At 39.1% G+C, this 19,094-nt stretch overlaps 1 protein-coding gene across 2 annotated transcripts in view; it reads left to right on the top strand.

Moving 5' to 3' along the window:
• LOC149146258 (Tetratricopeptide repeat (TPR)-like superfamily protein) overlaps positions 1-19,094 on the top strand; it is a 381,927-nt gene that overhangs the window by 39,082 nt on the left and 323,751 nt on the right. For both annotated transcript variants that reach the window (XM_089453142.1, XM_089453143.1), the window contains exon 3: positions 10,520-10,713. In XM_089453142.1, the coding sequence (XP_089309268.1) occupies positions 10,520-10,713 (194 nt within the window). The remainder of the gene's footprint in view (positions 1-10,519; positions 10,714-19,094) is intronic.

Here is a 19,094-nt window from a genome sequence, read left to right as displayed (position 1 = left end):
CAAGATGTGGCGCTAGCGAGGGACAAACCCCAATGTGGGGAAACCCTTGATCAATTCTTCTTATATGTTCTTCAATAGTTCAGCAGAGAGAGAGAGAGAGATAGTACCTTTACAACAGAAGTCAACACTTTGATTTATCTAGATAAGAGCATAGATCATCTCTAAGAAGATGATACATGAGATCAGTTGAAGACATGCTGCTTCAACTGATTCTCCAAGGTGACTCCTTCACCTATCGTTGCGCTGCATTTCTTCATCATGCTGCACCTCACCGCGTTGCACCCATCATCACTATGCTGCATCTCATCACACTTCATTAATCATGACTGTACCCATCACTGTGTTGCATTATGTGCCATTGCTGCACCATGTTGCCATACCGACCTATGTGTTGCATGCATCTTGCTTGCTCGTTGTCCCTAGCACACTTGTTGTCCCTAGCATGCTTGTTGTCCTTTGCATGCTTGCTGTAACATTGAATGCTTGGTTTATTTGCTGCTAAGTACCATACAACTGTCCCAATGTTAGTTAGTCGTCCCTTGCATGCTGCCCTTTTTCGGACACTGATGCTTAGGCTGCTCCGGCAGTTTCGGCAATTTCGGCTATTCCTGGCAGTTCCGACAGTTTCAACAATTTTGGCTATTCCTGGTAGTTTCAGTAGTTCTGGCTTTTCCCGGTAGTTTCGACAATTCCCGACGGTTCCGGCAGTTCCCGGTAGTTCCGGCTTCTGCCCTCTGCATCAGCTTTCCCGATTGTTTCGGCAGTTCTGGTTGTTCCCGACAGTGCCGGCTATTCCCGACAGTTCCGACAATTCCGGCAATTCTGGCAGTTCCCGACAATTTCAACGGTTCTCGCAGTTCCGGCAGATCCGACAGTTTTGGCTTTTCCCGACAGTTCTCGCAGTTCTTGGCAGTTCCGGCTTCTCCCGGCAGTTCCGGCAGTTTCGGCTTCTCCCGACAGTTCTAGCAGTTTCAGCAGTTCTGACAATTCCAACTGTTCTCGGCAGTTCTGCCTTCTGCCTTTTGCGTCAGCTTTCCCGCTTGTTCTAGCAGTTCCCGACAGTTCTAGCAATTTTGGTAGTTCCAACAGTTCCCGCTATTCCGGCTGTTCTCAGCTGTTCTCGGCAGTTTTGGCAATTCTGACTTCTGCCCTCTGGATTAGGGCAGCGTTATCTCTTAGGATCTCTCCTCCTACTAAAACCCAAAGACAAGTAGAGAGGAAGAGATCCCAAGTGTGTTGAAATGACTTGAAGAAAACCTCTATTTATACTAAAACGTTCAGCACAAGTGGGGTTTATTTGGTTGCTGGCCGACCTTGATGAATTGTCCCATAACACAAATAAATTCATATCTCCATGAATACTTATCGGAATCGAATGATCTTTAGATCAATCCTACACCTCTCGATGAGTGGGATCCAAGAAAAATATCAGCTTCCATTGATAAGATGACCCACATGGAGTTTGGCCCTAGTTGCCAATTTTAACAATTATTAGGCACGATTGTTTGATGTTTGATCCCATGTTGGTGAAGATAGTTTTCAAATTCATTTGATGTATATTCTTTTCCATTATCAGTATGAATAGATCTAAATGAGATTGTGCATCATTTTTCAATCGATGCATGGAAGTTCTTGAATGTTTCAAAAGCTTCAGATTTGTTCTTCAATAAATAAACCCAACACATTCTGGTGTAATCATCAATAAATGTCATCATATATTTATTACCATTTGCAGAAGGAACAGGCATTGGGCCACATAAATAAGAATGAATGAGTTCAAGTTTTTTATGTGCTCTGGAATGAGAATCATGAAAACACTGTTTGCTGCGCTTTCCTAAAATACAAGCAACACATTACTTAAGTTTCCTAGGAATTGTAGGCAAACCAGTAACACCATTTTTATTCAACAAACGGAGGCTGTCATAGTTCAAGTGTCTAAATCTAGCATGCCATAAAAGACTTGATGGAAATGTACCTTCATCATAGTGAGAACTGTATGAAAAGTTTTGTGCATGAGCAGAGGTTCCTTGCAGCTTCAGAAGTCTTTCTTCTTCTATCCCAGTCATGACAAGTGAGTGATCTGATGCTTTTCTGACCTCGACCTTGCCATCAAATATATGAATGGAGTGTCCTTGCTGGCGGATGTGGACCAAAGACAACAAGTTTCTCCTCAACTCTGGGAGGTATAGAACATCATGTAGAAGAAAGTCTGGAAGACTAGACAGTTTGAGCCTGATGGTGCCAAGCCTTGATGGCTTGAGTTTTGACTTGTTTGCAAAGTATACTGCTCCATCAACATTATCAATGAATTCTTCAAAGAAATCTCTTCTGAAAGTCATGTGGCAAGTTGCTCCTAAATCAAGCAACCAAGCATCTTTCCATGAAGCAAGTGAAGCATTGAATAAGTCTTTAGTTACTCCAATGTTGCAATGTGCCACAACATAATGAGCGGACTCGGGTGCTTTTCCTTTCCCTTTGTCAAGGGTTTTACCTTTTCCTTCATTTTTCCTACTGAATTTTGTCCCAAGGCAGCTTACATGTGGAAGCATCATGTCCATCTCTATTGCATCGTATGCAATGAATATCAGACCTTTCTCCTTGGAAATGTCTACCCCCCTTGCCTCTAAAATTATTCCTTCCTCTTCCTCTTCGGCCACCTCTTCCTCTAGAAGAATATTGTGCATGATTCTTCTCTTTCTGTGCAAGGCACACAACTTCTTTAGAAGATTGAGGAGTTGTCTTTTTCCCAAAAGACTTCTCTCTTTCAACAAACTTCTTCTCAAGGGAGTCAAAGGTAATCTCCTTAAGGTTGCCACTTGCTTGCAATGACTCAAGATAATGTGAATAGGTGGGATATAGTGCCTTGACATAAGCTATGAGAGGAATATCTATTTCAACACCAGTGGCTTTTATGTCATGCATAATGGATCTTATTTCTGATGCTAAGGCAAGAGGGTCATCATTTTTCAACTCAAGATTGAACAATTTAATCATCAATTGAACAACTTCAAGTTCAGAGTGTGAGTCATACAATTCCTTCAACTTCTTTAAGGCTTCAAAGGCATTTGAAAATGGCAAAATATGTTGACACACCTCTTCATTAACTAATGTTGCAATCAAGGCATAGACCTTGCTATTCTTGTTTTCCCAAATGGCAAGCTCCTTGTGTGAAGTGGGCTTCTCCGGTGCATTGTCTCTTTCTCCTTCACAAATTCCTTTCCAAAGTTCATTGAAAATGAGGGTGTGTTTTATTTTCCTGGACCACTCATGGTAGTTCTCTTTTCCAGTGAGAACTACTCTCACTATGGAGATGAGTGAATGCATTTCTGCAAAACTTCTGGACTAGACCTTGAATGTACAAAATTTCTGCACCAATAATCTTCAAATTTTTCTTCAAAAATCAAATGGTTCAATATATATATATATATGAAAATAATACATAATGAAACACTGCACATATAAACTTCAACCTTAAATTTAATGAGCACATAAAATATATCACCATCATCCAATTCCATATAACCCATATAAGTGTTTTGCTTTAAACCTCATATAAATCCACCATTATATATGTATATAACATACGTCCCCTTTATAAAAACACTCAATTACCATACGGCCCTTTGTATATGTATATACCATACCATTGATGTAATCTTTTCACCATTTAAAAACCCCATTCGGTCTTCATATGAAAGGGCTTTTTTCATCATTTAAAAACACTATTCGGTCTTTGTTGTATCTCTGAGATGATAATGCTCAGATATTATGCCAGGGCATCTAAGATATTTGTTTTGGGGGGTTTTGTTTTAATTTTGGAGGACCAATGTATGAAACAGATTTAAAACAGTCATGCCTAACCTTTTTGAATAGTATTAATATTTAAACAGAGGGCTGCTATTAAATTCCACACAGTGATATAGCTTGTTTGGTGATGAGTAGAAACTAAAAGATGATACGACTATTCAATTTTCAAATAGAAAATTAAATAACCATAAGTAAGAAAACCTTTAAGCAATGTTCAGAAAGTTTAACAAAATATGCCTAAGATTACAAAAGATGCTGATGATTTTATGATTTAGAGGGAATTAGTTGAACAAACAATTTATATAATTCATTCTCTTTAAAGATAATCACTTTGGAAGCTTATAGGAGTAAATTGAAACACAACTATTCCTACCTGTTTATCTTTGTAAAACTTAAGAATATGAAGAAAGAACACAGTGAATGAAAATTGGAAAACTTACAGGGAACACAAAACTGTATGGGTCCAAACTCAGAATCCTTTGCTTTTGTATTAATGATTCAGAAAAAAGCCGAGTACATTTAATGCTTACAAATGTTTCTCCAAGGGTGCAACCCTTAATAAATCGTGGAAGGGTGTTATTTATACAATCTTAGAGCTAAGAAAATATCTTAAAGAAATTTACAAAAATAGATCAATACAAAATCAGGAATATAAATTGATAGTCGATCTATCACTATTTTGGTGTTGAGCTGTTGATCACTGTTCCTGGAAAAGCTGAAAATTGTTGAACTATTGATGACTGTTACCTGAAACACTGAATGTTGTTTGATCCTCCTTTCAGTCAAGTAAATCAGTTAACTGTTCCCAGCGTTTCTTATCTGGGATTGATAACTTAATTAGCCTTCGATAAACTTCATCCATTTTTGTATACTTAGTAAAAGTGGGTTTTACTGGAAATATATGTCTAATTTCAGTTAGGATGAAAAATGTATCTTTGAGTGCATTCAACACAACCCTTGGTGTTGCTGCACCTCTTATGTTTGAAACTGAAGCTGCATTGGTACCTACCTCTGTAAGCTTTCGAACATAATCTTCAATGGGCATTAATTTGTCGTTTATCACAAGCATAGAGGGAAAACCCTTACTAGTCAAGGGTTCTAACTTGCTGAAAAATCACTGAACTATGACATTAACACTGTTACATTTTTCCTCCAACTTAAGAATGAGGTTTTTCTTTGTAATGATCTTCTTCACTTCCAGTATGGTTGCTGTTCTGTCATTTATACCTAATTCTTCAAGCTCATAGCTATCTTTAGAATTCAGAAACTTGATTATCTCAGTGGCAACTTCTGGCATGTCCTCAAGTTCCTTGGAGATAGTTTCAATAGCTTCCTGAGCTTTCTCCAACAAGTCTTTTTGATCAAAGATTATCTTGATATAAGGCCATATATCCTTGATTGATTCAGTAATCTCTTCCCATAAAATCTCCTTTGCCAAACCCAGTTTGTTTCCAAGGTAAGATTCTTTGATTTCTTTCTGCAATACTTCAATTTGACTTTTTGCCCTTTGCAACTCAGCTGCATGTGAACTGTTTACAACTGCTTTCATATGTTGTAATTCCTTCAGTTCATCCTGCAACTTCTTGATTTCTACTGTCTGAATAGACAGGTTCTGAACAACTTCAACAAGCTGTTTAGCTCCTTTTGCTGTACCTGTAGTTGCTGTTGTGCCTGAAGTAGAAACTCTGGTTATAGAGACTGTTGCAAGAGGAACTACATCCATTGGAATTTGAGCCCTTTTCACAACTTCCTCTTTCTCTTTGACCAATTTCTCCATTTGCTCCTCCATCTGTTTTATTTGCAGATTTTGTTCCATGATGAGCTTCATCATGTCAGATTTCTGAGTCTTGGTTTCTTCAATCTCCTTAGTCATTGGGTCCTCAGAAGCTGGCAGTTTGAGCTGCTTCCTTAATGCTGAGAGCTCAACATTTTTCTTCCTGACAAGTTCTTCTACAGCATTTATATTTGAGGGATCATATCCCATCTTCAGCACCAGATCTTCCAAAGATTTGATCTTGGTGTCCTTTGCCAGTGAGGATACTTTTTCCAACTTGAGCTGTCACTGTATATTGGCCAAGGTTATCTGCAACTTTGAAAAACTCATGGCAACGTTAGTTAAAGTGGAAGAAATCATTTGCCAGTCTGTTTGTGCATCTCAATTTGGTCAATTGGATGTACATCTTTTACATTAAACTCAAAGGAGGTTTGCTTCTGATAATGTGCAGGAGTCCTAGGCTGTGGAATTTGAGCTTGTAAGAAAGCCATCTGCATCTTACCTTTTCAGAGTCAAAGATTGAAAGAAGTCTAGCTTGAGAGCTGGAAGAGTGTTTCCAGAATTGAGTATAAGTGTTCAACTTCAATTCCTCATTCTTCTTCTTAATTTCATTGAAGACATGAAAGATATCATCTTCTTTGTCCTTCTACTGCTTCCACTGGTCTGAATCACCTGCTGTTCTTGTGAAGTAGTGGAATGAGTAGACTGTCCACCAGACTGTGTAAAAAGAAAAGTTTCTCCAAGTCCATCAAATGTTGTTTTCTGTGATTCATTTGTTGCGCTAACCTTCACAGAGATCCTAGGTCTCTTCTTTCTATGTACAATTCTAAAGCCCTTGCTTGATGCTTTAGTTGTAGGAGATGACTATTCTTCCCTTCCCCGTTTAGCTGTCTTTTCCTGTGCAAGTGGAGTTTGTACATTTGAAGTAGAGACTACTTGTTCTTCAGCTTCTTGAAGGGTGTTCTCCTTCCATTCTAACTGATATTTGTACTTCTCTATTTTAGGCCTGGCTGTGTGGTGATATGCAGTAAACTTATTTTCAACCCTGAGTTTTGAAATTACTCCCATTGGGTCATAAGACCAAGTGAAGCTAAGACCAAACTTCATTTCCTTCAATAACCTATTTGCTTCTTCTCCTGCTACTCTAGTGTTACAGATGAATGGACCAACCTGAGCCTTTAGCTTGAATTGGGATTTCTTCTTTGCAGCCACAAAATATACTTCATCTGCATTTAACCTCCGCCTAATATATTCCAATGCAAAAATTCCGATAGGAAGGTACTTAGGAAGTTTGTAGGGTGAAAGCTCACAGCCATAGACTCTGATTTCTGTATAGTATTGGTAAAGATACCAATCTCCGTGGCTTGATCAATCAACTGCAATACTTTCACAATTTCATCACTGATTCTTGGTACTGGAGTGCTGCTCATAAGATATATAGCTGGATGAACAAATAATTCTATGAACTGTTTATATTTAAATTCTTCCTTCTCCGTCATTCCCATAGAGGTCCAAAATATCACTGATTGCTGATTGCCTTCTTCATCTAACTTCTACAAGGTGAATAGAAACTTGTCTCCCTGAAATATATAAAAATATATACAAGTACTGAAGCATACTTGAATACTTATTCAGTATTAAACTGGACAAATTGTTCATGGATGGCCTCGGCTAGAAATTGGCTAAAATTATAAAGAACAGTGGGTTTGGAATCAACATAAAAGATAGATAAGAAACCTATGATGGCTTCATTTACATATTGATCAGAATTGTAACCAAGCAGATAAGAAAGAATAGTGGTAATTTGCTTGGTTTTGTCTGGGAACATGGATGAATCATAGGGAGGGTTTCTTTTAGGCAGAGGGCTATCTACAACTAGGAAAAGTTCAAGAGTTTGAGATCTTTTAGTGAAATCTAGCTTTTGATAGGCTTCTATTAGGCTTTCATGAGAAAAATGATGGGTTGGTGCAATAGTTGGGGCCTGCAACATCTGTTCAATAGACTGAGCATTGATGAAACAGAGGATTTCTCCTGTAGGTGAAATGATAGCTCTTTGATTGGGATCATAGGATTCATGGCATTTCCTAACAAATTCGGGTGCCCTGTGTATCTGAGGGAAAAATGTAATGAGGAAGGTGGGAGTCCCAAAGTCCTATCTGTTTGATCAACTAACTGATCCTCCATCCAACAATAGATTTCATATAAATCAAATTGAGAGGAAGACTTAATGATTTTACAGTCTCTGTCGACAAGGGGAGTATGATGGAAGTCAACTTGTGGATGAATGAGGAGATTTGGGATTTCTACAATTTCCTTTCCCTTAGGAGGCATTTTGTTAAGTGAATTGCAAGCTGAACTTGATGGAAATGGGAAGAATTGGTTTGAAACATAGTGATAACAGAAAAACAATATAACTGAAAATGGATTAGGTGGACCTGGATGTCGGCTTGGTTCTGAACAGAATTGAAAATTCAATTGATTGATGAATCTGTCGTTTTGGCTGCAAGCTTCAAGTATCCAACAAATTATGGGAATGCACTGTGTAACGATTTTTGTGAAAAACAAGGCTTATAATGAATAACATGGAGCGGGTCCGTTAATCAACGGTTAAATTGTCATTAATTCTCCAACGGGGCTGATAAATGGATCAATGGAATATTGATGTGTGAGCGGGAATGGGGAATTAAATGAATAACGGACAAATAGGCGGCAGTTGATTGGACGGAGGAAGTGACATGGGGCGGACGTGGACGATGACATAGGAGCAACGGTAAATGGTCGAATGAAAACTGCGTTCGGGAGTAAGTTCGGGTGGTAAGTTGTTTCGGGATTTTAAGTCCCGAAAGACTAGGATGAAGGAAAAGTAGTTTCGGAGGGCGGTTTCCAAAACTGTCGACTTTGGACCCCCCCTCCCGCCGATAAAGTTCGGACGGCAAAGGAGGGCCGAGGAGTGATGTAGGCCGTCAGATCTCGGGGGAGTGTGCAGGATGAAAAATATGTGAATGAGTTTTAATGTGACAGGGTGAAAAGCGATGGTGGGGTCCAGAGTTATGGTGGATGTGACATGCGTGGGATATGGGGTATGGCGAATGAATGAATAAAGTTTGAATATCACAAATAACATTGATATTTACAATTTATGGTTAATTAAAACCAATCACCATATACACATGCATCCAATGTTTTGACTTAGGATAAAAATCCTATCATGCTCCAATTTCATTTCTCTACCTACCCTTACTTTCCTAACATTTTTTCAATATTAGTCACTCGAGTGCATTTAGACTAGCAACTCAACATTTTCCTTTTAATGTTTAATCTACTTCTATCCCTTATTGCTTCCATTTTCTTAGATTAAACTGTTGAGCCAATTTTATTTGCTATCTATTGACAAACAATTTAAATAAAATCCAATCATGATTAAACTGTACCATTGGATCATATGAACTAGTGTGGCATTTAAACAATCTGCACACAACTTTTGTTTGCAAAAATAAACTTTAACTAAGAGTAGTGGCATTTGGATTTGCAACACTTTAAAAATTTATTATTTTTTTCTTTTCTTTCTAATCTAACTTTTTTTTATTTCTGCCTTCTTTTTTTAGGGCATTTATTCTAACATTTTATTTGATACGGACTTATTCATCAAAATATCCCTAACATTTATTTGCACAACTTTTGTTTGCAAAAATAAATTTTAACTAAGAGTACTGGCATTTGGATTTGCAGCACTTTAAGAATTTATTATTTTTTTCTTTTCTTTTTAATCTAACATTTTTTATTTCTGCCTTCCTTTTTTAGGGCATTTACTCTAACATTTTATTTGATATGGATTTATTCATCAAAATATCCCTAACATTTATTGATTCAATATTCTTTTTGTCCATATCCTAACTTAACATTTTTGAAATGATTTTCATTTTTTGACTAATTAATGCTAACTTACCAAAAAAAAAAAATGCTACAACAGTGTTTAGGATAATGCACAGTCAATTTACCAACACATGTAACGGCGTCAAGAGAAAAACCCAACGCATGGTACTCACCGCAGAAACCAATGCATGGCATAGTCAATGCAACATCAACAACCGCCGACAGGATTTTGATAGAGATACTCCACGCTCACTGCATCATAAAAAATATCCATACGACCCTGTGTAATTGGTCATTCAGTGCGTTGTTAAAAAGGAACATACACCGTTGCAGTACTAACACATCAGTGCACATTTCACAGACGCGGTCACATCCTTCAGAGAAGTGTATATGTTTCAAAACTTTTCAACACACCATATAAACGACCATACAAGCAGTCATGCCATCAATGGACATACCATTTTCAAACACAGAGATTTCACCGCACCAGATTTACAGTCATCCTTATGCAGCCATTACACGAACTTTCCAGCAGTGGTAGGAGCCACGGTTTTCAGAAAAATGCAGAGGACCAACGCACCAAAATTAGGGACAGTATGTAGCAGAGAGTGGCAGGAGTTACAGCAGAACGAAACTAAATTTGGGCCTGTGCTCTGATACCATGTTAGGCCAAGAGTAACTCCACGAATCTGATTGATTTTTTCATTAAGATATAACATGGATATATACATGGAGAGGGAAACTATTGGGTTTCATCTCCCAATGTCTCTTTGTTTTCCAATTTCCTTTATTTTGCTATTTACAATATTTACATTGATTTACCTAATACCAAAGATTAGTTGTCATCAATGCACCAATTAAAAATTTATTTCCTGCTTTATCCAGTATGGAAAACCAAAGTTTAGCTGAAGCCTTAGTTACTACCGCCAAGGCTCTAGAGTCTAAACCTCTTTGTCAAATTATATAAATGGTGCTGTTAGAATGTGATATTTGCTGTCCAGTTATCGACGTCATATTTTGCTATCATTTGATGGAATTGGACTATTGTCATGTACTTTTGTGCAGGTAGTCAAATGGGTGGTGATGGAGCAGTTCTATTAAAGCAGTCTTTAAAAGTGCAAATTCTTTATGCACTGCACTCGGGAGATAAGAAAATGGCAGTCAATCTCCTGAAATATCTTGGGTCTCTGGAGGATTGTCTGGCAATTGGTGATTTGATGTCCTTACTTGAGTACTGCTCCAAAGCTCCAGACCCACAGGTAAAACAGCTAGTATGCTATTATTTTCTGACTTTTTTATTGTGCTCTATTGAGGAAAACCAAGAGAGTAAATATATGCAATAATTTTGAAACTGCAGATCATTTCAAGAGATATCTAAACAGGTCATCCATCAATCAGGAAGTCTATTCCTAATCTTTAATTTTAATTTTAATTTTTCTTATGTATGCACTTTCTGGAATCATAAAACTGAGCTTCAAGCCCCATGAAAATGACCAAGAATACTTCTATTTATGGCAAGAAACCATCTCAGGAGATGGGTTCTGTGATAGCTGTTTTCCTAAAATTGTTGAATGCGTTTTCCAGCAGAGGTTGGATTGCAGAGCAAAGGATGTAGGATTCCGGGTGAGATTTACAGTCCAACCCCCACTTTCTTGAAGACTATACTCCGTCTTCAGCAGATATTTTTATATTTAAAACAATTTTATCAAGAGTGGAAAAGGTTGAGACTGAAAACAGTGGAGCTGCAATCCATAGTGGATGACCTCACAAACAGGAGAGCGGAACTGGAATTTGAAATCTCAGTCCAATATAATTGGTTAGGGAAGTTAAAAGGCAAGAAAACGTATCTCTTCAGCTACCTCTTGCTGGGGCCACGTCAGTGCAATCAAAATTTCTGATCTTAAAAGTGTGCAAGAAGAGATGCAAACCGAGCAAGCACTGTTTCAACAAGAAACTGAAATTGAAACAAATTCTGAATTCTTGGGTATATGTAATGAATAATAGTTCATATATGAGAAAATATCCAACATAAGAAGGACAAAGAGTTGACATACATACAGGACGTACATATTAATATAATTGATAATGAATGAATGAATGAGATGACAGATGATTGATAGATACACGGAGGTTTGTGACAATATATCCAATGCGTTGACAAGTCATGAAGGTGAAGGGTTGTTTCTTAGTTTATTGATATTATTATTATGTCATGTTTATTTATCTGTTTGATATTCATTACATTGCACCTCCCTTCAGAAATGCTTTACCCTCCTAAGCATAAAAAGGTTATGTTTTTGTTTTTGCTTGTAATGCTTTCACATGATACTCTGTTCTTACTGTTGTAATAGGGCACTATGATCTTCGAAATGCTAAACAGAATTGTCATATTGTTAATGTTAGACATCACCATGGGGAAGACCAAATATGAAGGATAAGCATTGAATGCATATATTATTCACGTGATATGTTGGTATGAGGTGGTGGTTTAAGAATGACCACCAACACTGGAACGCTTAGTGCAGTTCCTGGAACTCTTCCAAATCTTGCAAGAAGCTGAGGTCTTCTGCTAAAGGAAGTGATCCTTAATGCTTTGAAGAGGGAGACCTTCAACCTGGAAGAAGGGAGGTCTACAACCTGCATAAAAAGGGAGAACCTCAACCTAAAAAGGGAGGTCTCAACTTGCAGTGGTTTAAGGATGACCACCAACTCTAGAATGCTTAATGCAATCCCTGGAACTCTTCCAAAACTGGCAAGAAGTTAAAGTCTTCTGCTAGAGGAAGTGTCCCCAATTCTTTGAAGAGGGAGAAACTCAACCTGAAAAGAGAGGTCTCAACCCCGCAGAGATGGTTTAAGACTAACCACCAATTGAAGGCATGCTTTGTCTCTGGCCACAACTCTGAATCTGGTATGGTAGGTTGTGGCCCAGGCTCGCTTGATGTGGCTTTGAAGCTTGTAGATGACCATCACTTCCCCCCCTGTCAGATACAAGGTGAGAAGATGGAGAAAACTCAACTGCAATACCTTTTAATATTCTAGAAGAGATTCTGACGTATGACTGAAATATCTTCTTTGCTGTTGAAGCCCATTGCCAAGAAGCGATCCATCCAAGATGAACCTTTGTTCTTGCAGAAGGTTTGTTTTTGAAACATTTGTGTGAAGAATGAGTATGCTGACCACAATGCTTGCGCGGATGAAGATCAAATCAATGATCTTTCATATGGCCAATTCTGTCACCATGTTGGCATATGACATTTTGTTGTGGCTGCTGTGGAAGAGGAGCAAGATTTGGAACAACTGAAGATGATCAATCATAAAGAAATCCAACACTCTGAAACTAGATGGGCTATGAGTAATCTGGAATACGAAAGGACACATCCTTGTCATATCCAAGACCAGTTCTGTGCTTGTTATGGACAAACTCTTCCCAAGGTCTAATGATGGGCTTGGGAAGTGCAAGTTGAATTTCTGCATCTACATGCAAATTTGCTCCTAAAATGGGCACATGATGGGAGTCAACCTCAATGTTACTAATTTGATCACTTGTTGGCTACTGATGGGTGTCATGATGCTTATGTTGCTGTAACTCATCCCTCTGTAACTGTGTTTCAAGTTGCAAAAATTCTATCTTCTCATGTGGATTTTGCAAACAGGTTTGAATTTCAGAGAGAGCGTCTATGCTAACTTTTACCATGCCATCAATAGTGGAATGTATTAGGGTATTCAATTACTCTAATACATCATCCATTCGATCCATTTCAAAACAGTGCTTCAACTACAAATGCACTTTCTTAGAGTGTAAAAGTACAAGTAAACTTATGAATACTAATAAGATTAACAATCTCACTCCGCAATACTTACAGAACTTGTGGTAACTTAGAAGAAGAGAATCAATATTATACTAAGAGAAGCTTTTCAAAATATCAAATCTGAAAATTCAGTCTATGCGCAGTACCGTTGCAGATAGAAACCTGAACTCTGTCATTCCCTTGGACTTGAATAATAAAATGCCAAATGTTGTAGAAGTGTTGATCAATAGTGGAAGACAAATCGAGACATTCAACTTTGTTCATGCATAGGGTGTTTTCCAGCAGCATAACCAAAATCCAGAAGAAATATATGTTTCCATATGCGCCTATACCAAAAATTCAGCCAGAGTCAAATTTCTTAAAGCAATTGTAAAATATAAGAGGAAGAAACATTATTATTGTTTTTGATGCACTAGCGACCTTGAGGTCTCGAAATCATCCGTTAATTATAAGAGGGTTTGCCTCTGATGTGTCGACTACCACAGAGATCAAACCTGGTGAAATCGGTATTGCTTAAGGAATCCTATAATAGCCAGAGACAAATCACCTTGTGACTTCCTCCTCTCCAAAGTCTCCACGCAGAGCTAGGAGTTATTGTGAACCCGTTTATGTACAAGCTCAATGTCTCAAATTGTCAATGCACATGCCTGAAGACACCAAGAGTAATAAAGACACTCAATGACATAGGGCTACACACTTAGTGCCATTGGATTCCAGCTTGCCGATAATGCTGATATCCCCTAATGTAGTCGATTCTCTTCAATAGCCGTTGTAATACCAACGCAGTTGATAACAATCCAACATTGTCCCGAGCAACGAACCATAATTCTCATTATTTGTTTGGGCCATATTTATGAAATTTGGTGCCCTCTAAGAACAATGGATGACTCAAAGCTTCTGAAGCTTTCAAACGTTCTGAAGGCTTAAACTTGAGAAGTCCTTGCAGCAAGTCTATAAGTAGTACAACTAAATGGTCCACAATCAGGCTATTGTGATGAGGGCAACAATGCTTGAATGCCCAAAAATCAAATGCCAACGAGAATTTTGTAATAACTTCCAACTTCAATACTGTATAATGAACCACCGAGACCCTGTTCAAGAAGCTGGGGCTCACTACAGAGTGGTCTATTCATGAAAAAATGAAACAAGAATATACATATTGTATTTCCTGGCCTCATACAACCGACTTAGAGTCAAATTGTTCCAGTGAACGATCACAGTGCAGAAAATCGACATCGCATTATGCAAGTCTCCCAACCATGCATTCAGATTCATGGTTATATCCATATTGTTCCAGTGAGTTCATAGAAGAAGATAACCAGGAGAGATAGTTCAAATCATGGTTTCAAGCTACCAAAAGGCTTCATTCAAGTCATGAGTTCGAAATAAGTTTCTCGGTATTGGGTCCAGAATTCATGGGCATTAGTGGTAATGGATAGTGCTTTACAACACCAATATGTAGATAGAAAAGTCATTCACTGATCTGAAAATGGGGCACTTAGGCTTCTTTTCTAACTTACAAGAACCTCTCCCACTTCCAAAGCTTAAATATTCCCAAGTCTATATGATTAACCAATGCGGAATTAAATATGTGCTTGAAAATAAGGTGTATGCTTATGTCTGTTTTATAACTGTTTATGTGCTTTAAGTTAATGTGCTTCAACTGATAAATACATATAACAGTGAATAATGCAGCAGTAAAACAAACACATAAGACAGCAATTTAATTAGGAGTTCACCCAAAACTCTTGGGCTACGTCTCCGTGAGCTATAGTCAACTCAAATAGGCTCTTTGGGATTATGGCAAAGTCCTTTTTACAAGCTCTTGGCTCAACTCCATTGTTTTACACAGGAACAATGGGTTTAGACACCATTTTCTCCTTGGCTCTTGAAGCTCTCGACTTTTTGGCTCTCGGCTCTGGCTCTGGCTCTGGCTTCTTTGGCTCTCTGCAACTTGCAGCTATCTGGCTTTTCACTTGACCTCCTAGTGACTCCCTCAGTTGCTCTGCCCTCAACTTGCTCTCCATTGAGCTCTCTGCCTCCTTTGAGGTACTTTTCCGGCTTTTTGGCTTCCTTGGCCATTTTTGTGCGATTCATTATCCCTCTGTGGCTTTGCGGCTTCTCTGCTTCCTGTTAGTTAGACTGACCATCTGGCTCTGCGGCTTCGTGGCTGCAAAATGCATCATTGCCTGTAAAAACGCCTGCTTCAGCGTGGCATGATGATTAGGAGCGGTTACAAAAGGAATCGGGGTCGTTTCATAGGCAAAACTCGAAAACTGAGAAAAAACCATTATAGAGAGTTTTCTGGAAAATACACCATCCGCGTGTATTTCGGATGTGAAATTGCATTCAATCGCCCCTAAATCCATATCGAGTCCATCATTAGGCAGTATATTGCATCACATTAGTGTTTTGGATAAAATCCCAAATACACGGGAAAACACTGAAAAACCCGTTAAAATGCTTCCTATTGGACTTCAAAATATATCGCATCGACCCTAATGTCGCATCGGGTTCGCTTTTGGCTGCTACTGCAATCCCCACCGTTGATTTGCGGGATCTCTGATCCAACGGTCGATATCCATTTTCGGGCGGTGTAGGAGTGCGGAGGTTACCTGCCCGAAAAGGCGGCCCCGTGTCGACCAGTGTGTGGAAGCGGGTGGAGCCAGCCTAATATCGCTTTTCGCTTGAGGCCCGCCCGAAATTCGCCTTTACGGAACTCAAAGAATATAGGGCCGCTTCTAAAATTCCTTTCGGGTCCGTTTTTATCGTTTTCCTTTGTATTTCGGTTTTTACACCGAAACACGCTTTTACACAGGAAAGTCCCTTTATGGCAGAACTCAAATGTTATCAAACTGCGCCTATAGAGTCCATCGGGTCCGGCGTTATCGCCCCTTGTACATCGCTGTGATGCGATAAATCGCAATCGCAAGTCACATTGGCCCGGGGGTCTGACCTTTGTCTCATGCCATCGCCGATACCGATTTGCCGATCCGATCATCGACAATCGGCATATCGCATAATTGCAGAGTCCAGGGTCCTGATATCGCATACATACCAGCCTCCGACCCGATACATCGGATCGACCGATCGGGGTTTCTTCTGCTTTCTGCTTAAGTCCGCTCTTGGACCCTCTCCGATGCGATTTCCCTTTATAAGGGGTTTTTGGCCCATTTTAGGGGATTTTGCCTCTTTTTCCAAAGAACAAAGGGCATCTTCTTTGAGCGATAACTTCTGCATCCTAAGTCCATTTTAGCCCATTCAAGTTGCAATAGATTCAGAATGAAAAGATCTCTGCAATGGGGCTATGTCCAGGAACTTCCTTGGACTTTCATTTTCCTCTGTGAGGAACACTTTGACTTAGGAGTTTATCCAAAATCCATTTTGGATCTTTCACTATGCCTGAGCATATTAGGGGTGTGACCTCATTGGCAAATAAAGGATAAACATTATGCAAAAAAACGTTATTTTTGGAGCTTGATCAGAGAAAACATAGACCAGAAGATAGGCCTATAGACTGATAGCCAAGGACAAGAGTCTGAACTGTTATGCACCACTCAACACATAATTCCCACGATGCATTCACAAATACAAATCACAGTCTTCAAAGAGGAGCTCGCTCACATTCCACTCACACACTGTGCCCAGAGAGCTCACATTCGACTCAAACACGTCGTAAAGAGCTGAGTGGAAACGTTAGTCTGCCAATGGTTTACCACTCGCTGAGGAAATTGAAACAACACACACAAGGACCAATCTCTTGTTATGTGGGTGACACCCATAGGAGAAATTTTTTCTCCTAGATTGTCTTTAGTCCGTAGGCAGTGGCCCCTTCCAGCCCCTAGATAGCTCGATGTGCCAACATCTCTGCCACCTGAGCTAGCCATTATGTACCCTCGCTCATTTGTCATGGTCGTATGTTTGAGGGTGGGTCTTCCAATCTTGAGGTATGGCTTTCATTATGTAGTTGGATATTTTTTCCTACTTATTATGGACACTTTTGGGCATTGATTAGTGGGGGGGTTCGACAAAAAGAATGGGCTTGGTCTGTACTCTTGTCCCCTTGTTCAACTTGGTGGTTAACCTTGAATCCTAGTCTTATGGGATCTCCTCTATTGGCTACTAGCTTTAGGAGTGACACTACAGGGGAAACTTTGATTTTGGTTGCGCTGTCCCGCTTCTTGACATCACAGAGATCACTCCCCTTTGTTCATTATAACAACTTATTCACATATTTCCCATCCAGGTCTACATTTGTCCATTGGGTCCATAAGGAGTTAGCTCTTCCCTCTGAATGATGCCCCGAAGGTTGATGCAACGAAAAGAAAAGTGAAAAGCATAATTTGGCCACTCTCAACTGGAGATGTACCATAAAATGCAAAAGATGGCCGGGACATGCACATTTAGCACATGGGTAAAAGCCAACATCAGCTCTACCCTTATTATCATGGCCACTACCCTGGTTCCTAAGGCCTCTATATTGCCCCCTTGCATCACTAAGGAACCCATGGTTGTGTTGATCAATGGTTGTCATTAATGTTAACCCAAGCAGGACTAGGGGCTACCCCGATATTGCATGGGCATTTTGACTTGACAACTTACTCTATTTTGAGTCAATGATCTTCTAGATGGATTCTACTCGTCGAGATGTTTCTGTTGATATATGACACGCCAAGTAATTCTTCACGGTTTGAGAGATATTCATGTTTGAAGTTAGTAACCCCAGTTAGTGGGCTAAAACCCTATGGGGTTGTGGCATGGCACTCATAATTGGTTGTGGTCATTGAATAGTCAATAATTATTAATGTTTTTTTTGCTCCTAAAATCCCTCAAACGTTCACTTGTTGAGGACCCTCTCAACTCAAGATATTCATATAAATAATGACCCTCATATCCTCCTCGAGTAGGGATTGTGTGGCTTCAAACAGGTGATCGTGGCATTTTTTCTATAACTTTTTTGTTTTGTTTTGTTTGGGTGAAGCTTCAGAAGCTGAAATTAAAACCCATTTGAGCCGAAATCTTGATGAATCTCGTGACCAAATTTTAGATCTTGGTTCGCTATATTTTCGGAGATATAATCTGAGGAAGTTAGGGTTTTTGTAGGCTTCCGAATTTCATTTCAAACAGGTGATGTTGGGAAAATCGTCATAACTTTCTCTCTGAGCATTGGATTCAAATTTCATAAATAATCACAGAAATAGGATGGACTGTAGTTTTTTGAGTGGTGTTTTCAGGGCCAAACGTCACAACAATGACGCGTGGCACTTCTTACAAGTTTGCTCTGCTGAACCAGTCTATAATCAGGTCATCATGGGAGATTGGGCATAACGCTTTCTTGAAGAATCCAATCTTGATCAGACCTGTGGGGTTGGAAAGAGGACTCAAAGGGCTACTACAGGATGAAATTTCAGACCTTGGAGATCCGAAATTACATAGATACAATAGATTCAATATCAAGCTCCTAGAAGGCAAGAAAAAGCATGCATTCAAGGATCACTACAGTAAGGACCACACATCAATAGTCAAGGCTAAATCTCCTACAACAAGGTATGTATGATTATGTTTACATTTGAAATATGAGTATCATCTCTGACATATGTTTTTGCAGGACCACGTAAGTATATACAGGGTCTCGGTTGTATCTCTATGTCTCCATATGTCATAGTTAGTTTTGATACCACATTTCAGATGTCCTATTCTTGATACTACACATTAGATGCTACATATTCTTGATGCTACACCAAGTCTGCTAAATCAATATGATGTTGTAAGTTCATGTTACTTGTCTTTTCATAGTTGATAGAATGGTCTCCGTTGTTGTACTTAGAACT

This window comes from Pinus tabuliformis, chromosome X (genome assembly GCF_031772625.1).
Source record: "Pinus tabuliformis cultivar Carrire ecotype Pingquan chromosome X, CPIR1, whole genome shotgun sequence".
Classification (NCBI taxonomy): domain Eukaryota; kingdom Viridiplantae; phylum Streptophyta; class Pinopsida; order Pinales; family Pinaceae; genus Pinus; species Pinus tabuliformis.
This window is presented reverse-complemented; position numbering and strand designations above follow the sequence as displayed.